We start from the raw sequence: 16338 nt of genomic DNA, 5'->3' as shown, positions 1-16338 counted from the left end.
ACCACCGCCACCTCCCTCTGGGGCTCCCGCCACTGGGGCCCCGAGTCACCACCACTGTGGCGCTGCCTCCGTCCTGCCACAGGCCAGGAAGCAGCGCGGGGATTATTTACGACCCTCCTTTCAGGAAAACAGCATTATCACTGCTGATTTGTCAAGCCACACAGGAGGAAAAGTGATGTCTAGCTGTCATTAAAGACGCGGAACTGCACAACAATTTCACGCTGCGTTAACTTCTGTGTTTGCTTTTGCATATGAATTTTTCGCAGGAGAAGAGGAAAACCTGGCACTTGACCTTTAAGGCAGCTGTCTGTGTGATCAGCCAAGCGGGGGCAGAGCCGCGTGTGCCTGAGGGCGCCTTCACGGGGTGCATGAGTCCATGGGAGCGACCTGGTGTCCCGACGGAGCCGACGGAGCCGGCGCCGGGGCGCTCCGCACTCGCCTGGGTGACGTTAATCAAGAGGAAACCGTTTGGTGCTAATGGGAAGTAATTCAGAGCTCCCGAGGAATCCGGGTGTAATTCAGTGCTAATTAACGTCCAGTTACTTAGAGTAAACAGATTGACTTTGGGATTGAGCGCTGTCAGCTCCGATGCCCCCTGCCCAGCAGCGCCGCCAGCACCAAAGCCCAAACTCCGCAGGTGCCGCCGCGGCGGAGCCCCGTGCGGGTCCCCGGGCCACCCCTGCAAGCAGCAGCCACCAAGAAACGGGGCCAAAGACCCAGCGTGGGGGCAGCCCCCCGAGCCAGGGCTGGCCTCGGCGCCTGCTCTGCAGGCCGGGCCTCTGCTCTGGCGGCCTCCCCCGCGCTCAGCCTCCACGGGGGCCTCGGCGCGCGCGGCTCCGGGTGGGAATGGCGGTGCAGCGCCGGCACGGTGCTGCGAACGGCCAGCAGCCCAATTGAGTGACCGATTACGCGTGATTTCAGCAAAGGAGCTGCCCCCGCTTTGCTCTGCTCTCCCCGGCCTCCCGGCTGGTTTCGTTGCAATCACGGCGATTTGCAGCTGTTCTCTTTGAAGCGCTGTCATTAGGAGCCTCATTTTCACCGGCACTGGACATAATTTCGCAGCAGGCTCTTTGTGCCTTACCAGGGAACCGGCGGCGCCTGGGCCATCGTCCCAACTGCTCCTGGGACCACGGGGCTGGGGCAGCTCCGCACCCAGAGCCCGGCGGGATGGGGAGGCTTCGCTGGCTCTGCCGTGTGCTCTGCCAGGGCCTCCCTGCTCCATCTCAGCCACTTGGAGATCCAGCTCAGCCACCGCTCTGGATCCAGACCCCAGAGCTCTCAATGGGCGCAGTGGAGCTGCTCGCGATCCCACACAGACTAATTTACCCCCAAACCTTCCTAACGAGCCCGGCGGCGCAGGAACGGGGGGGAGCACCGCGTTATCCGCGCTGGACAGCCGGGAGCGACAGCGTGTTCAATCCCAGCCTGCGCGATGGCAACACCAGTGCAGGGTGAGACCCAACACGGCCCCAGTTAGCCGTAGAGCAGGGGGGACTGATCCCTCGGGAGCACAGATCCCGCGGAAGGATGGCTCCGGTGCGGGGACGGCGCCGGCACCGCAGAGCCAGGGAGCAGCGGCACCGCTCCGAGAGCGGCGGCTCGGATGGAGCCTGCCGGGTGCCGCGCGGGCTAACGGGAGAGGCGACGGGCTCGTCCTCCCCCTTTGCCCTCCTATTTCCCTTCCTTCCAAGCACTTCGCTCGCACCCTGGTTTTCCCAGGCTGCACATGCCGCGCACGGACACGGCCCTGCTCCCCAGGGCCCCCAGTGCTCCTGCTCCGGGCTGCAGATGGTCCCTCTGGCCCAGATGGGACCAGCAGCTGCTCCGGGCTGGAATCTGAGTGTTCTGCTTCATCCTTGAGACATCTTATTAGGAACGGCAGCACCAGAGACGCTGACCTTTCGCGTGAGGGCCTCTTTGAATCCGCCTTCTGCCCCGGGGTACAAAAGAAACCAAGAGAAATCAATTTTCTTTCCTCCAAGACCCCCTAGTTCTCAAGAACTTTTAAAGGTCAGAGAAACCATAACTGGGACATCTCTTTCAGCTGAAAGAAAAGTCCTTCATCATTTTAGATTTTGATTAATCAGGCTGCTTTGCTCCCGCTCCGGTGCCGGCTCCCTGCGCTGCCGCCGTCGCTTCCGCACGAGGCCGCGCGCTCCTCCCTGCCCTGCCAGGGACCCGCGAAATGCAGGTGAAATGTTCATTTAAGAGCGTCCGAGCCGCGGTAATAAAGCCGACGTTGTGGCAATACAGATCAATACGTCCGAGAGGATCCTCTGCTGAAACACTCTGCGATTGTTCAAACCGAGGCTTAATTGTGACAGGAATTGATTTCTCCTTTCTAATATCCCTGACTTTTAATTAAAAGGTAGTTAAGCAGACAATAAGTTTCCAGGGCCGTTTAGCATCGAGAAGCGTGCACACAAACTGCAGAAACGGCCCTTTGCTAATGAAACAAGACCCCAGACAGCGTCAGAGGCTGCTGCACGCCGGGCTGGGGCCTGTGTGCCAGGAAAGGCGGGAAGCGGCGCCAGCCCCGCGCCTCCCGCCCGGCTCCGCACAGCCCGGGAGCCCATGGATTTACGCTGGGATTTGCCCTGGGATGGCGGGATCCAGCTGTGCTCAAGGAGCGGCAGCCCCAGCGCCCGTCCCGTGGTCACTGCCCCCTTGGCCGGTCCCGGGATGCACCTGCAGCAGGGAAGAACCAGGGAGATGGAGAAGCTTTTCCGACCTTCCCGTATGTTTGTTCCCAGGAAGGTTCTTGCTGGCAAGGGCATCGCGGGACGTGTTAGAAGCCAGCTGTGGACCCGGCCAGACGCATCTCAATCATCTCCTATTAAAATAAAACCGGCCAAAGCAACTTAATCTGGCTGGAGGAAGGCCATCAACATCAGAGACTCCATTAAAAGGAGAAATGGGCCTTTTATCTGCTCATCAAGAATTGTAAAGGAGAAAACCTTTGAAGAGACCCATAAATGTCCTGGCATGTCACCTGGAAACACCATCTGGGTGGTCTGGGGCTGGTCCGGGACCATCCAGGTGCTGCTGGATGGGATGATTCCAGCCTCCGTGTGAGCGGGTGTCCCACGGGAGCAGGGAGCTCCGGGCACCGCCGGGCCCGGCAGGCACCGGGACGCGGCCGGGCTGGCGCGGAGCTCGCGGAGGAGCAGCCGGCGCTTCCAGAGCAGCAGCTCCCACCCGCAAAGGCTCCAGCGTTGCTTGTCGCTGGCCTGTGATCACAGGCAGCTGCTCACGCTCTTTGGAATAAAAGGCTTTCTTCCTTTTCCCCTTCCAAACAAGCATCAGCAGAGACGCGTGCTGAGCGGCTCTGTCAGTTGTCATTACAGGGACTGAAAGAGAAGAGTAATTACAGCCTGATCCGGAATGCGCGGAGCCGATACCCTCCTCTGTGGCGACCGATCCGCCTGCCGGAGCCCCGCGCCAGCGGCTCGGCAGCACCGTTCCGGAGAGCCGGTCCCGGAACCCCGGAGAGCTGGTTCCAGAGCTCCAGAGAGCCGGTCCCGGAGCCCCGGAGAGCCGGCACCAGGGTGCTTTGGCCTCCCCTTCTCCCCCGGGATGTTAGATCCAAGCGCAGAGACGCTCCAGGAAGAAGAGCCGGGCCCGGGCCGGTTCTGGGAAGCCACTGCTCCTCGTTGTTCCTCCCCAGTGCTGCTCATTCATCCCAGTTACAAACACGGGCGTACGAGCGTCGTAAATGCAGCCCATTAATTTATACGATCGGGCTCATCACACACCAACTAAAATAAAGAGAGCAAAAAGCCATTTCCTGCATTTTTGAAGCCCACGAGGGAAGGGGCCGGCACCGCAGCACCCAGCCTGTCCTTCCCAACACCTCCCTCCTCGGAGGAGGGACCCGGGCATGGAGCCTCCCCAAGGAAGGGTAACGCTCCCGGCAGGGCTCTCGCTCTCCAGAGCCGCTGGAAGAGCCCAGACAAGTTCCAGAAGAATTTGCTGTGCTATAATACATCCTCAGGCTGCTAAGCTTTTAATTCATCTGGCTTTGTTACCTTGGATATTCTGTTCACTAAATCAGCGCAGCCCCCAGCATGATAAAAGCCTTTGTTAATACTGTCAGGTTATTGCCTAAAACAACAGCACATGATCTGTCACTTTTTAGTTTGATTTTGCTGCCTCTTGGGACAGGATTAGAGGGAAACATATCTACTAATTCTTCCAATATCCTTCAGCAAGCCCAAGTTTGGACGAGAGAGGACATCACTTGCCAGTGCCAGTAATTGCAAAGCAGCAGCTCCACTTGCAGATGGTCAGAGGCCCTCGATGGCAGCCCAGGCTTTGACATAATTATCCGAGGAGCGGAGCAGCTGCCAAGCAGCACAGCCCTGGAACGGGCAGGGAGAGCGCTGCTTAATCCCAATCCCACCCCTGCGCGGCGCGAAGCACAACCCCAACGCTGGGGACGGAGCCGACGCGCAACCAGCGGCTCCGCTTTCTCCAGCAGGAATCACGTTTTGCTGCTGGAGGCCCCAGGCAGCAGCAGCTCCTGCTGCAGAGGCAGAGCGGGAGGCCCCGTCCCGCCTGGGGACGACGCGTCCCGCCCTCGGTCCCCTCCTCTCCGCCGCGCCGAGGGCAGGAGGCGCCTCTAGGAGCCCAGCGGGACGAGGCTTCCGAGGGTCATAGAATCATAGAATAGAATCACAGAATGCTCAAGGTTGGAAGGGACCTCTAGAGATCATCTAGTCCAACCCCCTGCACACGCAGGGTCACCTAGAGCACGTGGCACAGGGCTGCGTCCAAGCGGGTTTGAAGATCTCCAGAGAAGGAGACTCCACAACCTCTCTGGGCAGCCTGTTCCAGTGCTCCGGCACCCTCACCCTGTCAAGAAGTGTTTCCTTAAGTTCCTGTGGAACTTCTGGTGCTTCAGTTTGTGGCCGTTACCTCTAGTTCTGTCGGTGGCCACGACTGAAAAGAGACCAGCACCATCCTCCTCACTGCCTCCCTTGAGGTACTTCTAGACACTGCTCAGGTCCCCTCTCAACCTTCTCTTCTCCAGCTGAACAGGCCCAGCTCCCTCAGTCTCTCCTCATAGGGCAGATGTTCCAGGCCCCTGATCATCCTCGTAGCCCTGCACTGGACTCTCTCCAGCAGCTCCACATCCCTCTTGTCCTGTGGGGCCCAGAACTGGACACAATACTCCAGATGTGGCCTCACCAGGGCTGAGTAGAGGGGCAGGATCCCCTCCCTCGACCTGCTAGAGATGCTCTTCTTAACGCACCCCAGGATCCCATTGGCCTTCCTGGCCATGAGGGCAACTGCTGCCTCATGGTCAACTTGTCGTCCACCACAACGCCCAGGTCCCTCTCTGCAGAGCTGCTCTCCAGAAGGTCGCGAGCGCCTGCCCTGGAGCACCGCGCACGAGGGCCTCGGGCCTGTCTGCACAACCCTGCAAACCGCTGCCCCTGGAAAACCCCTCCCAGGGCGTTTTCCTTCCAGCAAACACCGGAGGGAATTGCTAGGGACCCGGCCCGGGGCACCCGCTCACCCAGCGGCCGCAACGGAGGTTCCCCGGGCAGGGGCGGCAGGAACGGAGCTGCCGGCTGCCGCGGCGGCTTCAGGGAGCTGCAAAGTAATTAAGAATTGACCCAGATCGTCCTAAGCGAGCCCTGAATGCACATTACATCCTGCTTAACTCAATAATTCCTGTATGTATTATTCCTTTCCGCATTCTGTCTTTGTTAAGCTAAAAGGTCTGTAATTAGCTACGTGGCTTAAGTGTAAAATTTCAATTAATTTATATTATGAAATATAATTGCTTATTAGAGATAATGTCGCACATTCCGTAACACTCCAATCTCTCTGCAATAATTTAACCAAAATACAATAGTTTATGTCACAGCAGGTGAGCAGAGGTTTTATTACACAGAATCCCAGAATGGTTGAGGTTGGAAGGGACCTCTGGAGACCACCCAGTCCAACCCCCTGCTCCAGCAGGGACACAAGAGCACGGGGCACAGGGTGGTATCCAGGCGGGTTCGCATTTAACTGATGATTTAAGCTTTGAGTCCATTTAATTTAGATGTTCAAAGAGTTTTATCGCCGAACTTAATATTTTATTTACGAAGGGATGTCAACACAGCGTATCCATTTAGCAGCTGTTGCTCCTTACAGTGAGACACTGCTTAGGATGGGACAATCTGTCTCGCTGCATAACGTCAATTCTGTGGCACTTGCACAAACGCAAAAATCACTACAACATTAGAAAAATACAACAGTCGCACTAGACACTTGGAGAAATACCTTGTAAACGGCACGATAAATTATTGACTTAATGGCACTTGATACTAAGTTAAAATGATAAACGAAAGTTTTTATCTGCAGAAAGCTGTTTCCATGGTGTTGAAGCAGCAGATGGTCTTTCCTGAAGATAAAGGACCTCAAAGCTTTGCCAGGGCAGAACGCTGCAGATTTAATGCACGTATTGCAGGAACTGAGGAGCGGAGCAGTAGATGGTGGCAGCGGACAGCGGCTGGGGCAGCCCTGCCCACCACAGAATCCCACAATCCCAGAATGGATGAGGTTGGAAGGGACCTCTAGGGATCACCCAGTCCAACCCCCTGCTCCAGCAGGGACACCCAGAGCAGGGGCACAGGGCGGCATCCGGGGGGTTGGAGATCTCCAGAGAAGGAGCCTCCACAGCCTCTCTGGGCAGCCTGTGCCAGGGCTCTGGCACCCTCACAGGAGAGAAGTTCTTCCTCACATGGAGATGGAACTGCCTGGGTTTTAGTTTGTACCCATTGCCCCTTGTCCTGTCACTGGTCACATCGAGAAGAGTTTGGCCCCATCTTCTCTACATTCTCATCAGCTCTTTATCAGCGATTCCTGGGCACTGCTGCAGCAGGGAAATACCAACACTCCAAGTGTTCCCCTCATTCACACCAACAGTCTGTTCCGGGCCCTCTTTTATGAGTCATTAATTCCTAATATGCAGAAAGCTGCATGATGGACTTTGGATATGAATAGTTTACTGTATCAGAAACAATTCATGATCTAAATTACCAGCTATAAATCAATTTTTGAATGTTGACATAACTTTAATAATGATAAATGAAGAATTTATGGATGCTGCTAAAGTTTGCATCAAGATTTTGATTTATGCACGTGCTGAGCCCAGGTGGAACATCCAAGACCTTCTGCCAGCCTGGACACCTGGATGCCCCCGGGCTCTGGCCACCGCCAGCCCCACACGTCCCCATGGGCTGCAGCGCTTTCGCTGTCCCCTCTCGCTGCAGACAACTGGGATGGCAGGAGGTTTCTCTCCGCATGGAGAAAAACAACCTCCCGCTGCCCAAAACGCCCCTTTCCCAGCTCATGCCTCTGCCCAGCTCTCCAGTTCTCCCGATTTCCTTCCACAGCCGGATCCACGTTTGGCCATGGCTGGAGCAGGAGCTCAGCGAGCCGGAGCACGGAGCTGTGTCCCGAGCCAAGGCCCTGGCAGCTCCCCATCAGCCGCAGGAACATTAATTGCTAAGCAAGTAATTAGTGCTACAAAATACAACCAACACAATTAAACCGAGCTTTTTTTTTTTTTTTTTTTCCTCTTTCTGTCCAGGGCCCTGGCATTGAACAGTTTTATAATTAGACGACAAAACTGACAGGCAGCTCCAATGAAGCAGCCCGTCCTCACGCTTCGCAGAGGCTCCCCAAGTGCTCTGCGCCGATAATTACTAATCAAGTAATTTCTTTCAGGAGTTGCACAGGTAATTCGCCCTTTATGGCACGGGGCCCGGCCTGGCAAACAGCTGCAGACTCCGAAGGATCTTGGTGACTTCAGGTCCCTGCTCCTGCCTGCCCGAAGCTTCGCTCGGCCTCTCCAGCGCAGCCCACCCAGGGCTGGGATCTCTCAGCCTGGTTCCCATCCCCGCGGATGGGAAATCCAAGTGGCCTTCACTTGGGTGAACCAGCCAAACTCCTCTTGATTCTCGACCTGCAGCAACGTTTCTGAGCAGGAGCTCTCCCAATTGCCCCTTTGCTGAATTTACAGGAGGCTAAAAGTCTTTTGACACGCGAGATCGTCTTTATTTCACCATGCTTGTCCTAAAGGAGACCTGAATAAAATTACAGGTTTCCTAAACAGGAATCAAAAGCAGCGGCACAGGCAAATAACAACCTCTCCAGGACTCAGGCCCCGCAGTGCTACCCCGGCTCGCACGGAAGCCCAGCCGCAGCGTTAAACGTTTGTGTCAAACACCCGCTGCCACCAAACGCCACCCGTGATGGCCCACGTGTCACAGCAGACCCGCGTGGCCGCCAGGCCGGGCTTAGGGACCTGCCACCTCCGGCCGTGACGTGGAGCGGCCGCGTCGAGCCCGGTGTTCGCACCACTGCCCGTGCCCGGATCTGCGGCACTGTAACGATGTCATCCATCTGGATTCCCGAAGATTACTTGGAACAAAGGCCCAGGAGTCTGTAATTTGTCATTATAACACAGCCCTGAAGAGCAACCGAATAAACCGCTAGTATTGAACAAACAAACAAGCACAAACCCAATAACGGCTCCTATCGAGCCGAGACCCTAAGCTGATGGATGACCTGCAGCAGCACAGGAGAATTATTTGTGAACAGCTATCGATTTCCAAAATCAAAATGTAAATTTTGCCTCACAACTGAAATATCAGGGGACGCTGTTGCTTTCAGAAAGGCTTCTCCCTCCTGGCAGAGTTTTGGGGGAAGGTGCCGCTCGCTCCGGCCAAGCCCACGTTAGCAGGGCCTCAAGGACGAGTTGCTCCAAGCTCCTCCGAAGCTGCTCCGGGTTCGGCCCCGTGGCCGCCCGCGTGCTGCCCTTCATCACTGCCCAGCCCCTGACAAACCTATTACAGCTCTAAGATTGGAATCGCTGCCATCCCGGGGAGAGGCCCAGGAAGCGGCCCCGAGACACAGCAATGCTCCGCACACGGCAGCAATGGATTCCTGAAGGTCACCTCTGGTTTATCCCTGCTCCAGCAGCACCGGCGTGGGGCTCCTGCTCCAGCCCAGCCTCCTGCGGCGACGCTGCTGCGGGTGGCACCGGCTCCGAAGGTCCCCGTCCCCACGTGTGAGCGACGCCTTTGCCACCCAATGGTGACGATTTGATCCCACGGCTGCAGAGACACCAGCCGAGGGGCAGGACGAGCCGCAGGCACCTCCGGAACCCAGTGACCCCCCTGCTGTCACCCACTGTGTCCCTGTCCTGCCACTTGCCCCGAGAGCCGGGGTGGCCACAGGCCAGTGCTCATGGAAAGGCCCTGCCAGGCCCCACTGCCAGCCGCGGCCTCCAGCTCCTGCGAGACGGAGCAATAATTACCTGCAGCTTTCGGAAGTGGGTAAATAAGTAGCTGGAGAGCTGAGCGGTGTGAATTATTAATGGTCAGTTCAACTGCTCAGGCACCTCGGTCATTACTGCCAAGAATATTTGATGCAAATAAAACCCTTTGCCTAGTGCTGCCGAGAGAAGGAATCCAACGTGTCCGTCAAACCAGCCGCCTTCGGGTGCGGAGAAATTATCCGAAAAATGAGCTCAGAAGCAGGCGAATCCCCAGCGCGTCCACCGCACCAGCCGGGTCGTTACCCCAGAACGGGGCAATTGCACCTGCAAAGAGGGAGCTGTGGGGGAACCCGTGGGACCGGCAGCAGCGACGGATGCAGGAAATCTGCCAAACCCGGTGTTGGGAGCGCGGGGAGCTCGGGCCCCGCTGGCCCTCGGCTCCCCGGCGTCCTGCACAACGCGGCAGCACCGGCCGCGTTCCTGCAGATCCCCCTCATTGCATCGCGGGCTGCTAGATTTAATTCCCTGCTCTTCGGTATCACATCAGGGTCTAACCGGGAAAGTAATTTGTGTCTCCTAGAGCAGGCAGTCGTAACGTTTCCCATTAAAATGTAAATTTGGCTAAGTTTTCTGGCATCTCTTCTCCTTCCTTAAGGTAAAAAGGATATGAACTTGTATTATTTTTGCCATCACTGCTATCTTCCTCTCAGTTTTGTGCTAAGTAAAAAAGCTGCCAGATATGCACCTCTGCAAATTAAATGTGAATGGAGCCTGACAGCACAACAGGGATCCGGATTACCAGGAGACGCACTAGACTAATTGGAATCGCGTTGAAAAGGTTGCTCAGAGCGGCGCTGGCCAGGACAGGCACAGGGCTGGGTGTCCCATGTGATCGATTTGAGCTTTACCGATTCCTGCAATCTTCCCGCTGGAAACGAGACCATTCCCGAGGCTCTCCATGACCCCCTGTACCTGCACTGAGCTGCTCCCCTCCAAGTCCTGGCAGGAAAAATGCATCTTGCAACAGGTCGAGGATTTGGGCCAAACTCCTCAGAATAATTAAACCAACCGTCCAGCACCCGCTGTGGTTCTTTAAAGATGATCTTTAACAACCAAAACCCAAAATCCTCACAGATTCAGCACTTCAGGCTCCTCTTTCCTGCAGGAAGCTTGTTGGGCCTGAGGGGTATTAAAGGACACAACTTCAGACCAGGGGAGAAATGAAACCAGCCCTTGCTGGGGCTGTGGGGCCCGGGGCCGCTGGCACCGCTCAGCACCGTCACGCAGCAGGCGAACGGCTGCAGAATTAATAGGGGAGCCCAGTGAATTAATTAATATCTTCCAGCTGCATTTCCAGTGGGGATAATTTCAGGTGCAATGGTTTGAAAGACAGCGCTGCAAAGAGGAGTCTCGTATCTCCGGACTAATTTGCGGTTCGCTAAATTTGTTTCCCACTGGGAGCCCCCTCATCAGCCCAGCCCCATGGCACGAGGAGGACAGAGCCCTGCCAGCCCTCCGACAGCCTCCATGCAAAGAGGGCTCCGAGCCCTGGCACAAACGCCCTCCCCACGAGCCCCTCGGAGCAGCCCTGGAAAGGCGGCGCTTCCCGCGGGATGATGCTCCCGGAGAAGCGCCGGGAGCCGGCACGGGAGCCCCATCCGCTCGCAGCAGCAAGCGAATCACCAGGCTGAGCCGGCATTAATTATGCAGAGAATCATTTGATGGTGAAATGAAAAAAAAAAAAAAAAAAAGAGGATCTAATTTAATCAAAATATAATTAAATGAATAGTTAATTGAGCAGTTCCGCAGTGAAACCCCCGCGACCTCTGGTGCTATCTGCCCTGCAAGCGGCGGCTGCGCCTCGCTCGAGCACCCGTCTCCGACGCAGCCAAAGCCCCCGCACAGGGCACCCCCCTCCACATCCCTGGTGGGAAGGAGCCTGCAAAGGCAGCGGGGAGGGAAGGGGAACAGGACTTTTTGCAGCGTGGAGAAGGTTAAAACTGCTTTCCTATGCAAAGGACGTGCTGTCCACCTGAGCAGGCTGTTATTCCATCAAAGGAGATGAGCAATTGCTCTGCTCGAGTCATAAAACTCAGCTGTCTGGTGCTCCCGGCTGGCAGGGAATTTACGTGTGGCAGCTCTCCCTTTGCCCGGGTCGCCCGTCCGCCCGCTGCTCCGAGCGCTCCGTGCTCGGAGCTCTGCACTGCTCACGCCTCCTGGGAAGGGCCCCAGGCCGCGACGCGGTTCCTGCAGGGGAAAATCCCTTCTTTTGGGTTCTCCTACCTGAGCAGCAACCGCAGGCGCTGGCTTTGCCGCGCACGCTGCTTGCACAGTTTAGCACAAGGACAGGCTGCACTTGGCTGCGCTTTTGTTCGCCGCCTGTAAGAAAGGTCAAGGAAAAAGGGATTGCAATCAGTAAAAGGCAGCAGCGCTGGCAAGGAGCGGGCATTTGCAAGCTGCCAACTAGCATGAAGGCAGCACAATGTAAGCGGATATGCACGGGCTGCAGGCGAGGAGGAGCAGCTTTGGGCCCCTGCAATCTCCAGAGCCCATTCGGAGGGTGTTAAAGGGCTCTCGAGGCAGAAGTCCTGGCTCAGAGAGGCAGAGCGGGAGCAGGGAGGCAACAAACGCTGCCAACAGACCGGGGTGCTCGCACGGACACCCCTTCCCTATGCTGCTTCCCAGCCCTTTCCTGTTCTAAGCAGATTCTTCTGCAGCAAACATCGTGCCGCAGCTCAGCATCCCCCTTTACCTACAAAAACAGCCTAACTGGACAGGATTGATTCTCTTGGCTCTAACCACGGCCAGTGAAAAACCCTCATGCTGAGCCACAAGCACCTGGCGAGGCGGACTGTGCCCCATCTGGAACCGCTTCCCCACGCAGTGAACTACCTCCTAGTCAAGGCACTGCAAGAGAATAAATCAGGAGGAGGTGAACATAAACATTGTTTGAAAGATCTAATCAGCTACAAATTGTAATGTTACGTTTCCAGCTTAATTAGCCCCAGCCCGGTGGTCTTTGCCCTCGCTCTGCTCCCCAGTACAGAGCACTCGGCAGCTCAGGACGATGCAGGGAACTGCTCTGGACAGTGGCTCCCGGCCGAGGCCGCTCCGGGCGAGCAGAGCTCCAGCAGCCTCCTGCAGTGCCGGGACAAGGAGGGAGCTCCTGCCCTGCTGGAATGTCCCTGCGACAGAAACAGAGAATCCTCATGGTTTGAAAAGACCTTCCAGATTATCAGGTAAGCCCTGCAACACCATGACCTGCTAAGCCATGTCCCTAAGCGCCGCATCTACACGTTTATTGAGCACTGCCAGGGATGGTGACTCCCCCACTTCCCTGGGCAGCCTGTTCCAATGCTTCACTACTCCTTCCATGTGGAAATTCTTCCTAACGTTTAACCTGAACCTCGCCTGGTGGAACTTGAGGCCATTTCCTCTTGTCCCACGGTAGTTGTTACGCAGAAGAGATCGACTCCCTCCTCACCAGCACCTCCTCTCGGGTAGCTGTAGGGAGCGATAAGGTCTCTTCTCCAGACTGAACAACCCCGGCTCCCTCAGCCGCTGCTCACGAGGTCTGTGCTCCAGCCCTTCCCCAGCTCCGCTGCCCCAACCATCCGTTCTCTGCTCTGCCTCCATCAGTGTCTGGAGTGGCCAGGAGCCCTCGGGATGCGCTGGCCCTGCAGAGTGTCCCCCGACAGACCCCTGAGACCGGCCCGGCCCTTCTCTCTGGGCACCGGCACCTCTGGCTGAGGCGTCACCTGTGGTCACAGCAGCAGCCCTGGCTGTTAACACGTGCCCACAACTGATGCACCGAGTCCCAGTTACATCTACAGATGGCCAGAAATGTATTTAAAATATTAAAAATGCTATTTAAAAAAAGCCTGCATTCCCCCAAATAATTAAATACACTCCCTAAAGCACCTAGTAGTAACAACAGCCATTCCCAGGCAGCTTTATTTTACGCCCTGCTTCCCCCAGCACTCCAAAACATAACCAAAAAGCCACAATAAAGGCTTCTCCAGCCACATTTGCTGTAACAAATGCTCAGTACACTCACTGCTGCCGTGGAGCAGCTGCAGAAGATAAAAAAGGTCGTGAAAAGCGACAGGCCTCTAACCACCAACGGCAGCGGTAAGAATGAGGTTGGTGCGCACAGGGAAGCGCTCAATAAACATCACTAGATAAGATCACAGGTGAGAAGCCAGGGTTACCCAGAGCTCCCCGACTGCCAGAACTGATTACTTGGCCACAAGCCCCTGGCTCTATTTTTTTCCCAATAGTTTCAAAGGGGATGCAGAAGGCTGGGCACTCAGCAGCTTCACCTCTCAGCCTGCCCAAGCCCAGGCCTGTCGATGCTCGTTCAAACCACTGTGATGAGAGCTTGAACCGGCTCTGCTAACGAGGCTCTGAAGATGCATTTTTGCTTGGAGGTCAAGTGCTAATCAATATGCAACCCATGTCTTTCCTGCTCTGAGGACTCACGCCAACGTGATTTCAACGAGGGCTGCAACCAGAAGAGTCACCCTGAGGCCGTGCTGTTCCTGCGAGGAAGCGCTTGCCGCAAGAGTTTATAGTTCCACCTACCAGCTCTAAGCAGGCGTCTCTGCATCCAGCACAACCCGCTGGCCCCATCGGCATGTGCTGACTGCCGAGGAGCGTCTCCTCACCCCGCGTTTCACCTGACAGCTTGCAGCATCCCAAACACGGCGCTGCCGGCCCGCGCTCCCAACCCCGAGCGCCGCCCGCGCTCCCGTTCCCGGCAGCGGTTGTCGCTCAGCGCGGCGGCGGGTCCCTCGTGGTGCTGCAGGAGCTCCCCTGTGAGAGGAAGCTGCTGAGTGCTCCCCGGTGAGGAGCTGCTATTCCTCTCACCCTGTCCCCTCCACCTCGTGTTCGCTCTGTGCTGGCGCATCCCAGAAGTGCTGACGGTGCCCAAATGCCAACACCACCATGGTCACAGTAACGGCACCGCATACATCACTGCAATGGCCCGCGGACACCCGCGAGCCAGAGGAAAGACGTGATTTACAGCAGCCGCCTGTGCTGCAAAGGAGCAACGTCACCCGCCACTTCACCCTGTGACACACAGCTCACCCGCTTCGTGATGGTGCCGGGGGCTAAAGGCTCCAAGGAAGAGCTCTGAGCAAGGAGTCCCTGGGAGGCAAAGCAGGTTGCACCTCATGCATGGCTTACAGTGAAAATCCCTGCTGGGGGCTCATTACCCCATCACCGACACGGCTCTGTGCTCTCTCCAGCTACGGATCCCACGCAGCTTTCTATAAGTACAAGACCAGCACTAGCAGGAGCCTCCCACTGTTTTACATCTACAACTCCTACTCGACACTAGCTGAATCGTGGGCCAATTTGCTCATGCCATCGAGCTCCCACTCTCTGCGCAACACCGCGTACGACGCTGTGGTCATCACGCTGCTGGCGGAGGAGGGACACCAGCACGACATCCTCTCGGCAGGCTATGAAGGCAGGTACGCCTACTTCACCTCCAACGGCTTCTCCTTTGCCTCATCCCACCAGAACTGCAAAGCAATCAAAACTTTCTGCGGCTCCAACAACCTGATGTTCATCCCCAGCGTCGGCCCAGGCTACATGGACATGAGCATCCGCCCCTGGAGCAACCACAATACTTGGAACAGTCAAGTACTGTGAAACAGCTCTGCAGGCTGCTCTCATGGTCAGGCCAGAGATTGTTTCAAACACTTCTTTCAATGAGTGGCATGAAGGCACCCAGATCGAGATGCCCAAGAAGACCCCAACGCAGCTTTATCCTGACTACCTTCCCCAACGTGTACTTGGAGCTGACTCACAGGTGGGCAGAGCACTTGAGCAAAGAGAAGGAGCAGGGGCTGGTGTCACTGCAGCGTTTCCCTTACGGAGCAGCTGCCGCGGAGGGGAGCGTCGAGGGACAAAGCAGCCGTGGAGGAGCAGCCACAGGAGCGAAGGCCGCGCTCGGCAAACGGCATCTCTGCACGTGCTCCGAGGAATGCGCGAGCTCCAGCTGGGAAATCCCGCGAGGAAGCGTTATGAGGAGCAGAGGAGCCCTCTCTAGCAGGGGTCCAGCCCTGCTCTCCCACAGAGCGGGCACAGACAGCCCTTTCCCAGCTCTCCTGGGATCTCCACGGGGCTGCTGGCTCACGGAGACCCGCTCCGTTCTTCTTACAGTGCTCTACGGTGTCCTACAACTTACCTGGGCTCCCCTGTGTATTTCACCCGGTGCCCTTGGGCCACTACGTGCAGTGATCACACATCCCCTCGCTCCACTGCTGGCTCAAAGCATTTCCCTATCAGGTAACGAAAAAAGTAATAATGGGCCCTCGAAATTGTCTCCTGTAGGTCAAACTTAGCCACACAATTATGTAGCCCTTGCTTTATGTCACGCCAAGGAGTTCTGCTCTGGGTGTTGTTCCTGCCACCCGCTGTATCCAAATAATTAAAGATAACTGGAGTTGGAATGCAGACCATTTAATCTACTGTGCATGCTGGAAGCTGAGGAAATGTAATGACCCACTCCAGAAGCTCATACTGGATTCTTTAGCATTCTGTGTTTTGAAAATTAACATCTGAAGTTGTTTTATCTTCTTAGTAACCAGGAAATACACTTGCAATAAAATTACATTGAAAATATCATTAATCTGTACTTCGAAAGAAGGTCAGCACCCAGGAACTTTCCATTTTTGTGGTGTTAAACATGCATGGGCCCTTCCAAATGAGGCATTAAAATTAATACTTGTCTGTATCAATAAAATGAGAAGTGGCAGCAATGCATGCAAGAATGCTCTATTCACATATGTCTGTGGTGTTTCATATGTGATAGAAAACATCCAAAAAAAAGTATTTAGAGCAAAATCCTGCAAGCTGCTTACCAGTTTTAAAACCATCAACAGCACCACAAGCTTGACTTTTCCTTGAATAATAAATACCAGAGGAAACAATCGACCCCATTCCTCATCCTTCAGCCTCACACTGTTCCCAAAGCAAGATCAAGAGAGGAAAGTCCACATCAGAAACTGAAGATTAAATTAAAAGCTTGGCTTCATTCTTCCATC

The 16338-nt window shown here is 55.8% G+C and overlaps 1 protein-coding gene across 1 annotated transcript; it reads left to right on the top strand.

The window, feature by feature from the left end:
• Positions 1 to 8252: 8252 nt before the first annotated feature.
• MANEAL (mannosidase endo-alpha like) lies at positions 8253 to 15652 on the top strand. Its single transcript, XM_088530984.1, is given in 6 exon segments — positions 8253 to 8290; positions 12322 to 12519; positions 14533 to 14928; positions 14930 to 15070; positions 15072 to 15279; positions 15626 to 15652. Coding segments are annotated over 6 exon segments (1008 nt in total).
• The last annotated feature ends 686 nt before the right edge of the window (positions 15653 to 16338 follow it).

The sequence above is a fragment of the Tinamus guttatus genome, unplaced genomic scaffold (genome assembly GCF_059628265.1).
Source record: "Tinamus guttatus ecotype Peru unplaced genomic scaffold, ASM5962826v1 Tinamus_guttatus_pri_ptg000397l, whole genome shotgun sequence".
NCBI classification, from domain to species: Eukaryota; Metazoa; Chordata; class Aves; order Tinamiformes; family Tinamidae; genus Tinamus; species Tinamus guttatus.
Note: the sequence above shows the minus strand (reverse complement) of the source record. Positions and strands in the feature narration are given on the sequence as shown.